At 42.2% G+C, this 13,130-nt stretch overlaps 1 protein-coding gene across 1 annotated transcript in view; it reads left to right on the forward strand.

Annotated features, from left to right (window-relative positions):
- The window catches only part of LOC144826138 (uncharacterized), a 28,630-nt gene extending 15,876 nt beyond the window's left edge, over nucleotides 1-12,754 (forward strand). The window contains exon 3 of the mRNA XM_078684546.1: nucleotides 7,543-12,754. Within this exon, the coding sequence (XP_078540672.1) occupies nucleotides 8,792-10,591 (1,800 nt within the window). The 5' untranslated portion in view covers nucleotides 7,543-8,791 and the 3' untranslated portion in view covers nucleotides 10,592-12,754. The remainder of the gene's footprint in view (nucleotides 1-7,542) is intronic.
- The last annotated feature ends 376 nt before the right edge of the window (nucleotides 12,755-13,130 follow it).

Genomic DNA, 13,130 nt, shown 5'->3' on the forward strand with positions numbered 1-13,130 from the left:
TTTTATTACTTAATTTGGTGGGGTAACAATGGCATGCTCGACGATTGTTGTTTTTCCCAGGAGGTCGGAAAAGATGGAGGAGAAGGACTCTAAGAGGGTCTGAAGAGACACTTTTTGTTCCTCTGTTAGATGTTCGTTTATGAGCAATTGAGTCAATGTTGAAGGAATGGGTTTTTAGTCAGACAAAACGTAATGGGTGTCTTTGGGGAGGGGTAGACGTAACCGGTAAGTAGTGAGGCCTATCCTTTCAACAACTACATATGGTCCCTTTAATTCTGCCCTTTTTTGGCGTATAGAGGAAGGTAGGAGTAGGAGCATCTAGTCATGGACTTATAACTGCTGTCACCTCTTTCCTTTATTGCAAGACATCTGCTAGCTTCTTTGAGCTTTTTCTAGGTTGTCGTGAGCAAAATCTCGCCGTTTCTGTATGTGGTTTCTTAGGCTTTGGGTGTATTCTAGAAGGTGTTGTGTGTCTTCTTGTTTCTCTTGTTCCCAGTCTTCTCTTGTCATTTCTAGCAAGGTTTGTGGCTGTCTCCCATAAATAAGTACAAAGGGAGAACAACCCAAGCTTTTCTAAACCTGGCTTCAAATAACAAAGAGGGCGAATGGCAACAACATGTCCCATTCTTTCCCTTCGGTGGTTAGCATTTTCTTCATGGTTAGCTTGAAGGTGGCGATATATTGCTTGCACAGACCCTCTGTCTGAGGGTAATAAGCCAATGTTCTTATTTGGGTAATTTTCAAGGTTTTACAGACTTGTTTCATTAAACGAGAAACAAAGGGGGTACCCTGGTCTGTCAAAATCTCTGTGGGAAATCCTACCCTCGAAAACAGTTCTAGTAACTTTTCATTGATGTTTTGTTCGTGCTTGATGTTCGTAGGGGAAATGCTTCTGGGTATCAAGTTGAGTAATCGACAATAACCAGTATATAGATATATAATATTTTTGATTTTGGGAGAGGACCCAGTAAATCCATACTTATCCTCTCAAAGGGGTTATCGATGATTGGTAGAGGTTGTAAGGGAACGGCAGGGGTTTTTTGGGGTCCTTCTTCTGAAATATTTCACACTCCCTGCAGTATTTATCTACATTGGCGAATATCCCTGGCCAATAAAAAATATCTCAACACAGTCTGGGTTGTTTTTTCAGGCACACTGTGACCTGCTAGAATGTGTGACTGGGCAAAAAATAATATTTGATAGCGAAATCTCTTGAGAACCACTAACTGTGGGGGATCGTCTTGTTTTCCTATCCTGTATATTAAATTGTTTTTGAGGATGAATGAGGAGAATGAGGACGGTATCACTGGGTTCTGCGCTTGTTGCCAGGCATTCTGGCGGGTGGGGTCTTTGAATTGAGCATACTGAAATGACCAGTCCGAAAGCCAAGGGGCTTGTGTGAGCAGCGTACAAGGGGGTGTAGGAGTCTCCCTCAGTGTGCTTTTGCGCAACAAGATGAATTCTGGATAGTCTGTGTCCAAACTGAGTTGTTCGGGTAGGTTGTCCAATACTCCTACCCTGACTAGTAGAGTACTGTCATTGGGTAACTTGATGGGGATTTCGGCTATTGGATAGGTTCTGATGTCTCCATGAACGCAGCGGATGAGTGTATTTTTCTCCATGCCAGTGCTTAATTTGTGCCGCTGCTTTCAGGTGCTAAGCACAAGCAACTATTTCTCAGGGCCGGGTCTATAGAATTAAGAGACATGGGTATGCTCCAAAGCCTAAGGAGTGTTGCAGGTGCTGACTTTTTCATGGTGAAGCTTCGTTCATTGTTTGAGGCTCGATCGGAGTCGGTCAGCTGCAGAGCAAGTAATGAAGCGGTGAGGGGGGCTGTGGTTGGAGGCAGCTTCAAGGCTCTTCAGGGACAGGGCAGGCCTCAATACAGATGGAACAGGCACAAATCGACTTCCGGGGCACTCCTGGCAACGTGAGAGCTGGTTGCTTCTCCCCATCCAATCCTCCGGGTCTGGCCACAAAGGAATCCTCTGGAAAAGAGAAGGAATAGTTGAGTTCGATGAGAGGACGTGGAGCAAGCAGAGGAAGTGGCAGAGGGAACCGTTGGGAATCACCTAAAAACTTCTGGCAAGAGAGCACTGGGTAAAAGGTCAGTTCAGTTGGAGGTGAGAGATTTAAGACAAGTAATGTTAGTACCAGAAATGGATACACCCTAAGAACAAAAAAATATCTGATGATCAGTCTTCCTTGTAAAATAGGGTCCATGTTAAATACATTTTCAGTTTTTCCCAAGGTGACACATTGAAACTTCTTTGCTAACAAAAGTGCAGATTGCTGCTGGGGCCTATTTATGGTAGGAATATAAACAACTGTGATTAGCAGGAAGTCAAATGCCATATTTTGTGTACGCATTAGGAAAAAATGTTGCAAAGAGGCAGGGATGGAAAGAGTGGTGGGGAGCTAGGGGGTGTGTTTTCTTGAGCAAAAGGGATAAAAAAGTCCTCTTGCCAGATCTTTACTAATAAAGAAGTAGTCTGTTCCAAGAGCCTGTTGTTCCCCCAAAAGATCTTGTTTCTGAATTTTATAAAAGGAAAAAGGCGCACACAGACCAGTCCAAGCCCAGCGTTTCTAACTGCCACCCCCAGCTAGTCATTCCAGTGATTCTCCGAATGATCGTGGTCATTTATATATATTCCCTCTTTCCGATAAGACAACTTTTTATGAAATAGATTCAACTATGCAATGGTATAATCTATTCTAGCACTATGATCCACTGCTTGAAAAGTCCATGCTGGTGGCGAATCTTGAGGAAATCGACCATTTTGCCATCTTAGACCTATGGTTTCTAATTCTTATACAAGAGTCTTGCCGATGTTTTCATTCTTTTGTTCCCTCATACCCAGTGTTGATTAAAAACTTGGAATTGACTATAAGTAATTTTGCCATTGTGTTTCAACATCTCTATCGTAAGACCATAGCATATTCATGTTATAGTCACCGGTAATAATAATCTCAGGTTGGGTGTCATTGTCCAGTTGCTGCAATATCATAATTATCAAATTGGTCACCATTGTTCTTCGTAATTATATACGTTGATTACTACAAGAGATTTCATTATATTTTGTTCCTTGTATCGTATTTTGACAATTAGATCATCCTTTTGACATGGGACATCCATTTCACTTTCCATTATTAGCTCAGTTGGTATAAAAATAGCCAAACCCCCACACAATCTGCCATAGTTACTTGTTCTCTTAGCTAATGAGTAATAACCCTATACCCTTCCCATCTAAAAGGAACTAAAGCCCAAGTCTCTTGTAAACAAATGATTTGAAAACAGCATAAAGTAGCGAGTTGGTTATTCTGAATCTTTGCTTGGACCCCATTTATATTCCACGAACATAATCTGACCCTTTCATTCAGAATTGTTGGTCCTCTTAAAGGAACTTCAGATTGTAAATGTCAATCCTGCCTGACATTATGGAGGGCTGCTGTTAGCCAACCTAATTTGACAGTGTCAAATAATCATTCTCCTATTTTTTTCCTCTAATTATTTTAAAAGATGCCCGTTGGTCATAGCTATGTATTTTTTTAATATTGAGTATTTCTTATTATTCTCGGTTCTCATTTGGTTATGATTTTGTAATTTTGTTGAAACAAAAGGGCTAGGAAAGGAAGGTTACAGGGGAGTTATTTTTATTCCCCAGTCCTGAAAGAGATTATGTTCTTGCATAATACGGCTGGCGGCAGTAGAAGATGTCCAAATTACTAATGTCGATTCTCGATTATTATTCTTGATTGTGAGGAATTTAATTGATTCTATGTCGGTACATTTAATTTTCTTTAATGAGGGTACTGCATTACACAATTTTAATATGTTCCCACGAGTCAAGATATCATTATTACCCCTAGATTTATATTCCGGCGTAAAAATTAAATGCACCACTCCTTCTTTTTGATCTGGGTTATTTTATTTAATTTGTTGCAGGCTATTTTCACCTTGAGCATGTTCAATTAACCTTCCATTATGATTACTAACAGTTTGAGACCATCATTGTCGATGTTTATGTAACTGCTTCATTTCGGTTCCCAGATCTTGTGGTAATTTAATATCCTTCCAGGTTTTTAACAAATCTCTATTCGTTTCATCCCCTCTGATACTCTCACTCTTTGCTCTACTTGTTTTCAATTGTGATGGCTTATTTTCCACCTGTTTATTAATTTCCTCCACTTGCTGCATTTCTAAGGACTGAATTTTTCCATTCTCTATCATTTTTATACTATCAGCTTGATTGTTTAGGCATTTATTTTTCATAACTAAAAGGGTTTTGTTGGAGACATTTGTTTACCCTCACCTTCACTATATATTTGGTCATGGTTGTTTCCAGTGCTCAATCTTACTATATCTGATGCATTTGTATTTTTTATACTTTTAAAACTTTATTTCTTGCTACCGTTGTTTTTTCGTTTCTCTTTTTGATAGATGAACTTCCGGAGCTGCGTCTGTCATTGTTGATTGTGTCGAGCATAGGTTTATCACTTCTTGATCTTTTGTTATATCATCTATTTTTTCTTTAACAACAACAATATTGTCTTTACATTTTATTGTATCTTTAGCGGGGCAGTCGGTCTTGATGGGTTGAATTCCCACATTAGGAAAATTCCGCTTTACATCGTCAATTATTGTTTTTAAAATATCGGGAATGGTAGCTAGTTTGTTAATTAGTGGGGCACAACTACACTCTGCATACGTAGATATTGGCTGAGATTGCGCCCTTACTATTATATTATTTTGCGTTGTTATCTTCTGCATAATTCTGGTAACAGAGGATGCCATAGCGCTCGAGATCTATTTGGACCTCCTTTTTGTTGGACTGATATGTTAAAGCTTCCAGAGTTAATTGCGAGGTTTTGAAGAATAAATCCCAAATTGCTCCTGCGTTCCCACTTCCTGGTGCCTGAGTACCTGGGCTATGGTGTTGCCCATTTATGAATGAGAGGTCCTTATACTCCTCTTTCTGTGGTCGTTGAAAATCATGTCCCTCTTCACAAGAATTAATGAATTGTGGACTACTATTCAAAACGTGTTTTTGATACGGAGTACTCCAGCGCTGCAGAGTTTCTGGGTTGCTGTTGTATTCGTCCTTATTAATTTGAGATCCGTTATTTTGATTACATTTTGGCTGGTCCTGTTTTTTAGCTGAATTTATTTTAGACAGAGTAAGATCCGATTTCAGTGGGGTATTGGCTTCCCTTATGATTTTCACCCCACCATTTAGTTAATTTGGAGCATCTTGCTCTCGTTGATTTATTTGGCCCAAATTAGATGGTTCCCCTATCCCGTTAGCTTTTCTGATTTTTACTTGCACTTCTATTGGCATTGGCTGCCTAGTTTGTAGTAAGTGCAGAGTATCTCCCATTTTTAGATTTGTGCATTTTGCGTCCTCTTATTGTGAACGACCAGTAAGTGGAATAGTTAACATCTCTAGGTCTGTTATTTGACCCCTTTGGTTGACTTGGTCCTTAGTTGAATTTGACATTCGTTCGACTTCAGCTTCAGACTCAGGGTGGCCTGGTTCACTTACTCCTTGCTTAGGGGATATAATATTTGTTCTACTCAGTGTTTTAATTGGAGTTTGGAGTGCACATGGGTTAGTTAGCATTGTTGCATAGCATCAGTTGGATCTTTCATAAAATCAAACTTTGACAGCGACTATCCCAGTTTCCCAAATGTATGGACCTTAGATGATTTAAAGGACTATATGTCACCTGCCTGTTTTATTTTAAACGTATCTAATATTGGTGTTTGTTGTATTTTTCTTTTCCTTTTGATAGGAGGGAAAGGTGGCCGCTCCTTTCCTGAGCTCCTAATACACCCTCTAAGGTGAAGAAGTCTTGCTCTTTTCAGAGAATTAAACGGGCCAGTGACAAGACCAAAGGGTGCTTTGATAGGACAAAAACACCACCAAATACCTCCAAGGGAGAACACCCCCAAAGCACACCTCCGTACAGAATCCGCCGGTACTGCTGGTTACTTAATTAGTTAATTAATTAACCGATTGATTAACATCCGGGCACCGGGTAGGGCTGTAGTCTAGGCATACAGAGTAATTCAGGGGCCGAGGGGTGCTTCAATAGGGTCTAAGTCTATTGTCACTTTCCTCTTTCCATAATTTCTCAGATTTTGTATTACAGACTTATTACAGACTCCAATGGCTCAGCAACTTAGGGACCGATCAATCTTAGCTACCTGCCACACGCCACACACCTCTTGCCACTTGTCACTCACCACTCACTGTTCATTGCTTGTTCGTTGCTATTCATCGCTGACAAGAGTACAAGGGAGAATGCTGGCAATCGTTCAGGAGCAAGAGCGGAATCCACAGCTAGTCCCACTACAGACGGCAGATGTAGGCACTTCCCTCCACTGCTCAGCTCAGCTCTGCTGAATGCTTAGTAAATACGTAAAATCAGGTGGCAGGCCAAGGTTCCTCTGTGATCCTCTGTTCTCCTCTGTGCTTCTGTGCGCTGCTGCAGCTGCCGCACCAGCAGCACCGCAGGCCAAGGCTCCTTTGACCCCTGCAGCGGCCGCGCACGAGCAGCACTAGCAGCGCCTTAGCACTGCGGTGCCGGCAGCGGCCTTTCCTGCCCCCACAGCAGATCTTTAGAACTTAAAGCGCCCATATAACAGGACGCGGGTGAAGCGGGAGAAACCTTTGGGGGCGGGAACTGGTCACAAAACAAACCCGGGCAGTCGTCCCAGGCTCCGCTCCGCTTGCTGGTCAACTCCTGCTCAGCCCTTCAGCTCTACTCGGTACGCTCTGCACTCAATGCCGAATCACAGGCCGACAACGACTGTGAACACCAACAGAGGGAAGAATTGTGTGTTTCCCCCAGTTAGTAAAAAAACAGCATAAGTCTTGGCTGCTTCTGCTGCACCCAGAGTCTTATGCGTCTTTGCAGTCTAATTTTTCTGTCTGGAAAAAAATGGTGTCCTGGTTTTCTGCACCCAGAAAGTCCAGGTGCAGAAAAACCTGACAAATCAGGTGGAATAAAATGAACACATGAAAGTACGCCTTAATTTCATTGCCCTTGATTCTTACTCTGGACCATAGATGAGGGATTGGTCTAGGCATAGTCCTCGCAGCACACAATAGATTTGTTTGAGGCAGAGGCCAAAACTGAAAAGTCAGGATACCAGATACAAGTAGGTGGTAACTCAGGGCAGGGGAAAACGCCTGCTGTCCGTGGACGAATAATTCCCATCCCAGAAATCTACATTACAAATTAATTAATAGTATTTATTTGTTTAATATCTGTTTGGTGCCAGTCCATATGACTTTAATTTCTGCTTTGGTATTCTATGTTACAACTCCATAGGGTACATGTATCCTATGTGAGCTTAATAAAATGTTGAAAATTCTACAAATCCTCACTCCTATATCCAAGTACTCTCTTGCTACCATTCTACACTCTGCACTGTCTGAAAAACAGCTCAACATTTTCAAAATTCTGCTTTGATTTGGCTTGTAAATTATATTTTGGAAATTTACATGTATTAACTATTTAATTTTAATACTATAGGTGATTGACATTACGGACGAAGAAAGCAAGATTTAGCACTAAGCAACTGAATGTCAGTGCCTTAAGAAGGATTATTTTGAAAAACTGAAGGACATCCAGCATTCTACGTTTAAACAATTTCCAAATATCTAAGTGTGGCGAGGAAAGTACTATACCTGTAAGTGAAGTCTCTAATTTTGCATTTCATTAACCCAGAGCAAAGCCATATCTGTGCACACAGCATCAGAAATAATGTAGAAACACCACTTCAGCATCTTCATCTGGAAAATTATCAGAAAGACAAATTGCCTCAGCATGACAGAATAACGTTCATCTAAAGCATCATATAATTCTAGAGAGGAAGCACACACTGCATAAAAGAAAGTTACAACTAAAGGTTTCTTCTGGATACCATCAAAGAAAAGACGCTGAAAGAAGACTCCGAAGCTGACAAGTTAACAGCTAAAAGATTGGAAAATCACCTTTGTTCAACAACCGTTTTTAACCAGTTACGCAAGTTTGAGACTATCTGCCTCGGGATATAACACCTCGACCCACTCTGCTCACTCTTGCGAAAACCTTAAAAATTCACCACTTAATTGTGTTCATGACCATCTCAGATTGTTTCCTTTTTATTGTGTACTGTTCTGTAATTCTATATAAATCGCCTCAACATTATCTGTTGTGCAGGAATGATATGTAAAACTGTTAAATATAAAAATGGATTAAAGGAGCACCGTTGCGCTATAGCTAATGTAAATAAATCCTCATCTTCAGAACTACAAACCTTAACCTTACACCAAACATAGAAAAGGTAGAAGGAACTGATGTTCTGCGACTAATGATCTACAATATTACTGTGCATGTTCTAATGTTCTCAGTTACTGCCATTACGCCAGTGCAAAAAGGTACTTCTCAGTTTAATCATTAAATATCAGACTAACTCCTTATGACTGCATTGCTAAGAACCTATACAAATAGATTTGAGAAAACTTCAGTCACAAATGAAGTTGCTTCCGGAGAGGCTATTACCTAAAGACTATTATCTGCTAGAAAATTTTCAACAGGTGTTACAGGGCTGCTTCCTGACATTTTTTGCTCAATTCAAGTGTTGAGAAGATTACCCACAATTTTGTTTAGAGATAAGTGCTGAACATTATCTAAACAAGCCTGACTCTAAAATCGAGGCAAAATAACCGAAGTTGGGGAAAAAAGTTACCTGTGCCCAAAAATATACAACCATAAATCTTATCTCACAGAATTTGACAGAATGCACACTGGGGAAAACTACTTTCAGTGTACAGTATGCCAAAAAAGTTTCAGGCGTAAATCTTATCTCACTGAGCATATGAGAATCCACACTGGGGTAAAACACTCTCCGTGCAAAGTATGCCAAAAAAGTTTCCGGCGTAAATCTTATCTCACTGAGCATATGAGAATCCACACTGGGGAAAAACCTTATCAGTGCTCTGAATGCCAAAAAAGGTTTAGTATCAAACCGAGTCTATATCAACATGCATTAACCCACTCCGTGGAAAAACCTTACCAGTGCGCTGAATGCCAAAAAAGTTTCAAACGTAAATCTTATTTCACTGAACATATGAAAATCCACTCTGGGGAAAACCCTTATCAGTGCTCTGAATGCCAGGAAAGGTTTTGTAACAAACAAAGTCTTTCTCAACATCTAATAACCCACTCTGGCGAAAAACCTTACCAGTGCTCTGAATGCCAGAAATGTTTCATTTACAAAACCAGCCTCACTCGGCATAGAAGAACCCACACTGGGGATAAACCTTTTCAGTGCTCTGAATGCCAAAAAAGTTTCATTGACAAAAACAGTCTCACTCGGCATAGAAGAGCCCACACTGGAGATAAACCTTTTCAGTGCTCTGAATGCCTGAAATGTTTCAGTTGCAAAAGCAAACTCACTGAACATACAAGAATCCACTCTGGGGAAAACCCTTATCAGTGCTCTGAATGCCCAAAACATTTCAACCGTAAATCACTTCTAACTGCACATTTGAGATTCCACACTGGGGAAAAACCTTATCAGTGCTCTGAATGCCAGGAAAGGTTTTGTAACAAACAAAGTCTTTCTCGACATGCAATAACCCATTCTGTGGAACAACCTTATCAGTGCTCTGAATGCCAGAAATGTTTCAGTATAAAAAGTAGTCTCACTCGACACATAAGAATCCACACTGGGGAAAACCGTTATCAGTGCACTGAATGCCACAAATGTTTCAGTCAAAAAAACTGTCTCACTCGGCATACAAGAACCCACACTGGGGAAAAACCTTATCAGTGCTCTGAATGCCAGAAATGTTTCAGTGAAAAAAGACATCTCACGCTGCATGTAAAAACTCACACTGGGGAAAAACTTTATCAGTGCTCAGAATGCCCAAAAGATTTCAAACTTAAATCACTTCTAACTGCACATGTGAGATTCCACACTGGGGAAAAACCTTATCAGTGCTCTGAATGCCAGAGGTGTTTCAGTGAAAAAAGACATCTCACGCTGCATATAATAAACCACACTGGGGACAAACCTTTTCAGTGCTCTGAATGCCCAAAAGATTTCAAACTTAAATCACTTCTAACTGCACATGTGAGATTCCACACTGGGGAAAAACCTTATCAGTGCTCTGAATGCCAGAGATGTTTCAGTGACAAAATGAGACTCACTAAACATACAAGGATCCACTCTTGGGTAAAACGTTATCGGTGCACTGAATGTGACAAATGTTTCAGTGAAAAAAGTAGTCTCACTCAGCATACAAGAACCCACACTGGGGATAAACCTTATCAGTGCTCTGAATGCCACAAATGTTTCAGTACAAAAAACAGTCTCATTCATCATATAAGAATCCACACTGGGGAAAAACCTTATCAGTGCTCTGAATGCCAGATCTGTTTCATTCAAAAAAGCAGTCTCACTCAGCATATAAGAATCCACACTGGGGAAAAACCTTATCAGTGCTCCGAATGCCAAAAATGTTTCAGCCAAAAATCTCATCTCACTGAACATGTGAGAATCCACACTGGAGAAAAAAAATTATCAGTGCTCTAAATGTCAGAAAAGATTCAGAGGTAGAGATGGTTACAAGCGGCATAAAATAATTCAGTTCTCCGAATGCCAGAAAAGCATCAATTTTAAACTCAATCTCACTCTACATGAGCAGACGCACACAAGGGAAAAACATTACCAATTTCTGTGAATGCCATAAATTCCTATTTGAAAGGCACAGCCTCACTAACTATAAGCGACTCCATACTGATGAAAAACCTCATGAGTGCTCTGAATGCCAGAAAAGCTATTTCACCATGAGAAGCTCCAGACCGGAGAAAATCCTTATGCCATAAAAGTTGAATCTGAAAGACAGTGTTACACGTCATGAGAGATCCCACTCTGGGGAAAAACCTTATGAGTGCTCGAAATGCAAGCAAAGTTTTGGTTACAAATTACTTCTCACTTGACATGAGCGAACTCACACGGGGGAAAAAAGCCTTATGTGTGTTCTGAATGTCAGATAAGGTTTAGTCTTGAACACAATGTCATTTCACATGAGAGAATACACACTGGACTAAAGCCATATACAGGAGGGGAAAGCCAGAAACGTTATACTCAGAAAGGAGATCTCACTAAGCATGAGAAATGCATCCACACCAGGTGAAAAGTAAGGCGTATCTTGAGTTGCAGAAAAACTTCTAACAACCTGACTTTACATGAGAGAGCACATATTGTATTATTATTATTATAATGCTGAGGAGGTTAAAATATTCAAATTGAATTCTAATTACATATGAAATGTTCATTGTTCAATATATTTCTCTTAGTATTTTAATGTGAGGACTTTATTGCTTAAGCAAAATAATTAGTATTTATTTTTCTATATGTAGGAAGCATTACATTAATGAAATCACTGTAGCATGCACACACCCTCACGTAGATATCAGGTGTACTCCTACCTTAAAAGGCATCAGGTACAGATCGCATTGTTGCAGGAGACCCACCTGGTAGCCGCAGAGGTTGCCACACTTCGCCGTAGATGGAGGGGGCAAATATTTGCCACGAGCTTCTCAGCGTTTGCACGAGGGACCCTGATCTGGGTGCGACCGGGAGTTCCATTTGCACTGACACACAGCAACATTGACACGGAGGGGCGTTATATCTTCATACAGGGTAGACTGGACGGGCAACAGATAGTTATAGCCTCCATCTACGCACCTAATGTCGAGCAGGGGAGGTTCCTGACGAGACTGTCGACGGTGATTGCATCTTGGCCCGACGTGCCCCTATTGTTAGGTGGCGATTATAACAGTGTGCTAGATGTCTCCCTCGATCGCTCGTCTCCTCCGGCGACAGTCGCCCCAGTCCAAGCAGCCTCCAGGGCCCTCCTTGATTGGGCAGCACAATGGAACCTGCGGGATGCTTGGCGAGTCAGGAACCCCAACGCCCGGGTATATTCCTACTTCTCCGGGGCCCACTCATTACACGTCAGATTAGATAGGTATATGATGTCCCGTGACTTGATTCCTTACGTATCGGATACCGACTACTTGGGGCGGACGCACTCAGACCACAACCCACACACTCTAGATTATGGATGGAAGCGCCCGCGCCCGCCTGTGCCCACGTGGCGCCTGCAGCCGGATCTCTTGCTCGATACCCCATTCCGAGAGGAGATGTCTGGGAGGATAATACAATACCTCGAGGACAATGCCGACTCTGCCTCGTCCCCGCTAATTGAGTGGGACGCCTTTAAAACAGTGCCCCGGGGGAACTGTCTCGGTGTGCAGGCAAGCCTGCGGGGGCAGGTGGAGCGGGATCTACTGAAAGCGGAGGTGGCTTTGCTAGACAAGGAGCGGGAAGCGGCGGAGGGCGATGACTCCCCATTGATCACGGCCAGGGCAGAACACGCCCTTTTGATGGAGAGACTGAAGAACCTTAATTTTGCGGCACACTCTGCACGCACCCACAACACCGGTGACAAGCCAGGCAGACTTCTATCATGGCTGATACGACAGGACACTCAGTCAGCGTCGGTGCTGTCGATCCACACGACTCAGGGCACTGAAGTCTTCACACAAAAACAGATACATGAGGCATTCACCGCACATTATAGGTCTTTATACAGCTCGAGACTGAGAACCACCGAGGTGGAGATCATAGATTACCTAGCGACACTGCGACTACCAGCGGCCACTCACGCCCAACAGGCGGAGCTGGGGGCGGAGCTTACTGGTGAAGAGCTGCGAGAAGTGATCTTTTCCCTCTCTAACGGCAAGGCGCCGGGCCCGGACGGGCTTCCGCCCGAATTTTACAAGGCCTATTCCTTGTTACTAATACCCGAACTGTTAAGGGTGTACAAGGCGGCAATTGAGGATGCTGAACTTCCGGCGTCCCTGAACGAGGCCAATGTGGTCTCCCTGCTGAAACCAGGCAGGGAAGCGTGCAAGCTAGGATCGTACAGGCCATTGGCGCTCCTTAACACGGACTATAAGATCTTGGCGGCGACACTGGCTCGGAGACTTGCACCCCTGGTTCCCACACTGGTGCACTCTGACCAGAATGGCTTTGTGCCCACCCGCAGCACGTCTTACAACAT

Source organism: Lissotriton helveticus, chromosome 1_1 (genome assembly GCF_964261635.1).
Source record: "Lissotriton helveticus chromosome 1_1, aLisHel1.1, whole genome shotgun sequence".
NCBI classification, from domain to species: Eukaryota; Metazoa; Chordata; class Amphibia; order Caudata; family Salamandridae; genus Lissotriton; species Lissotriton helveticus.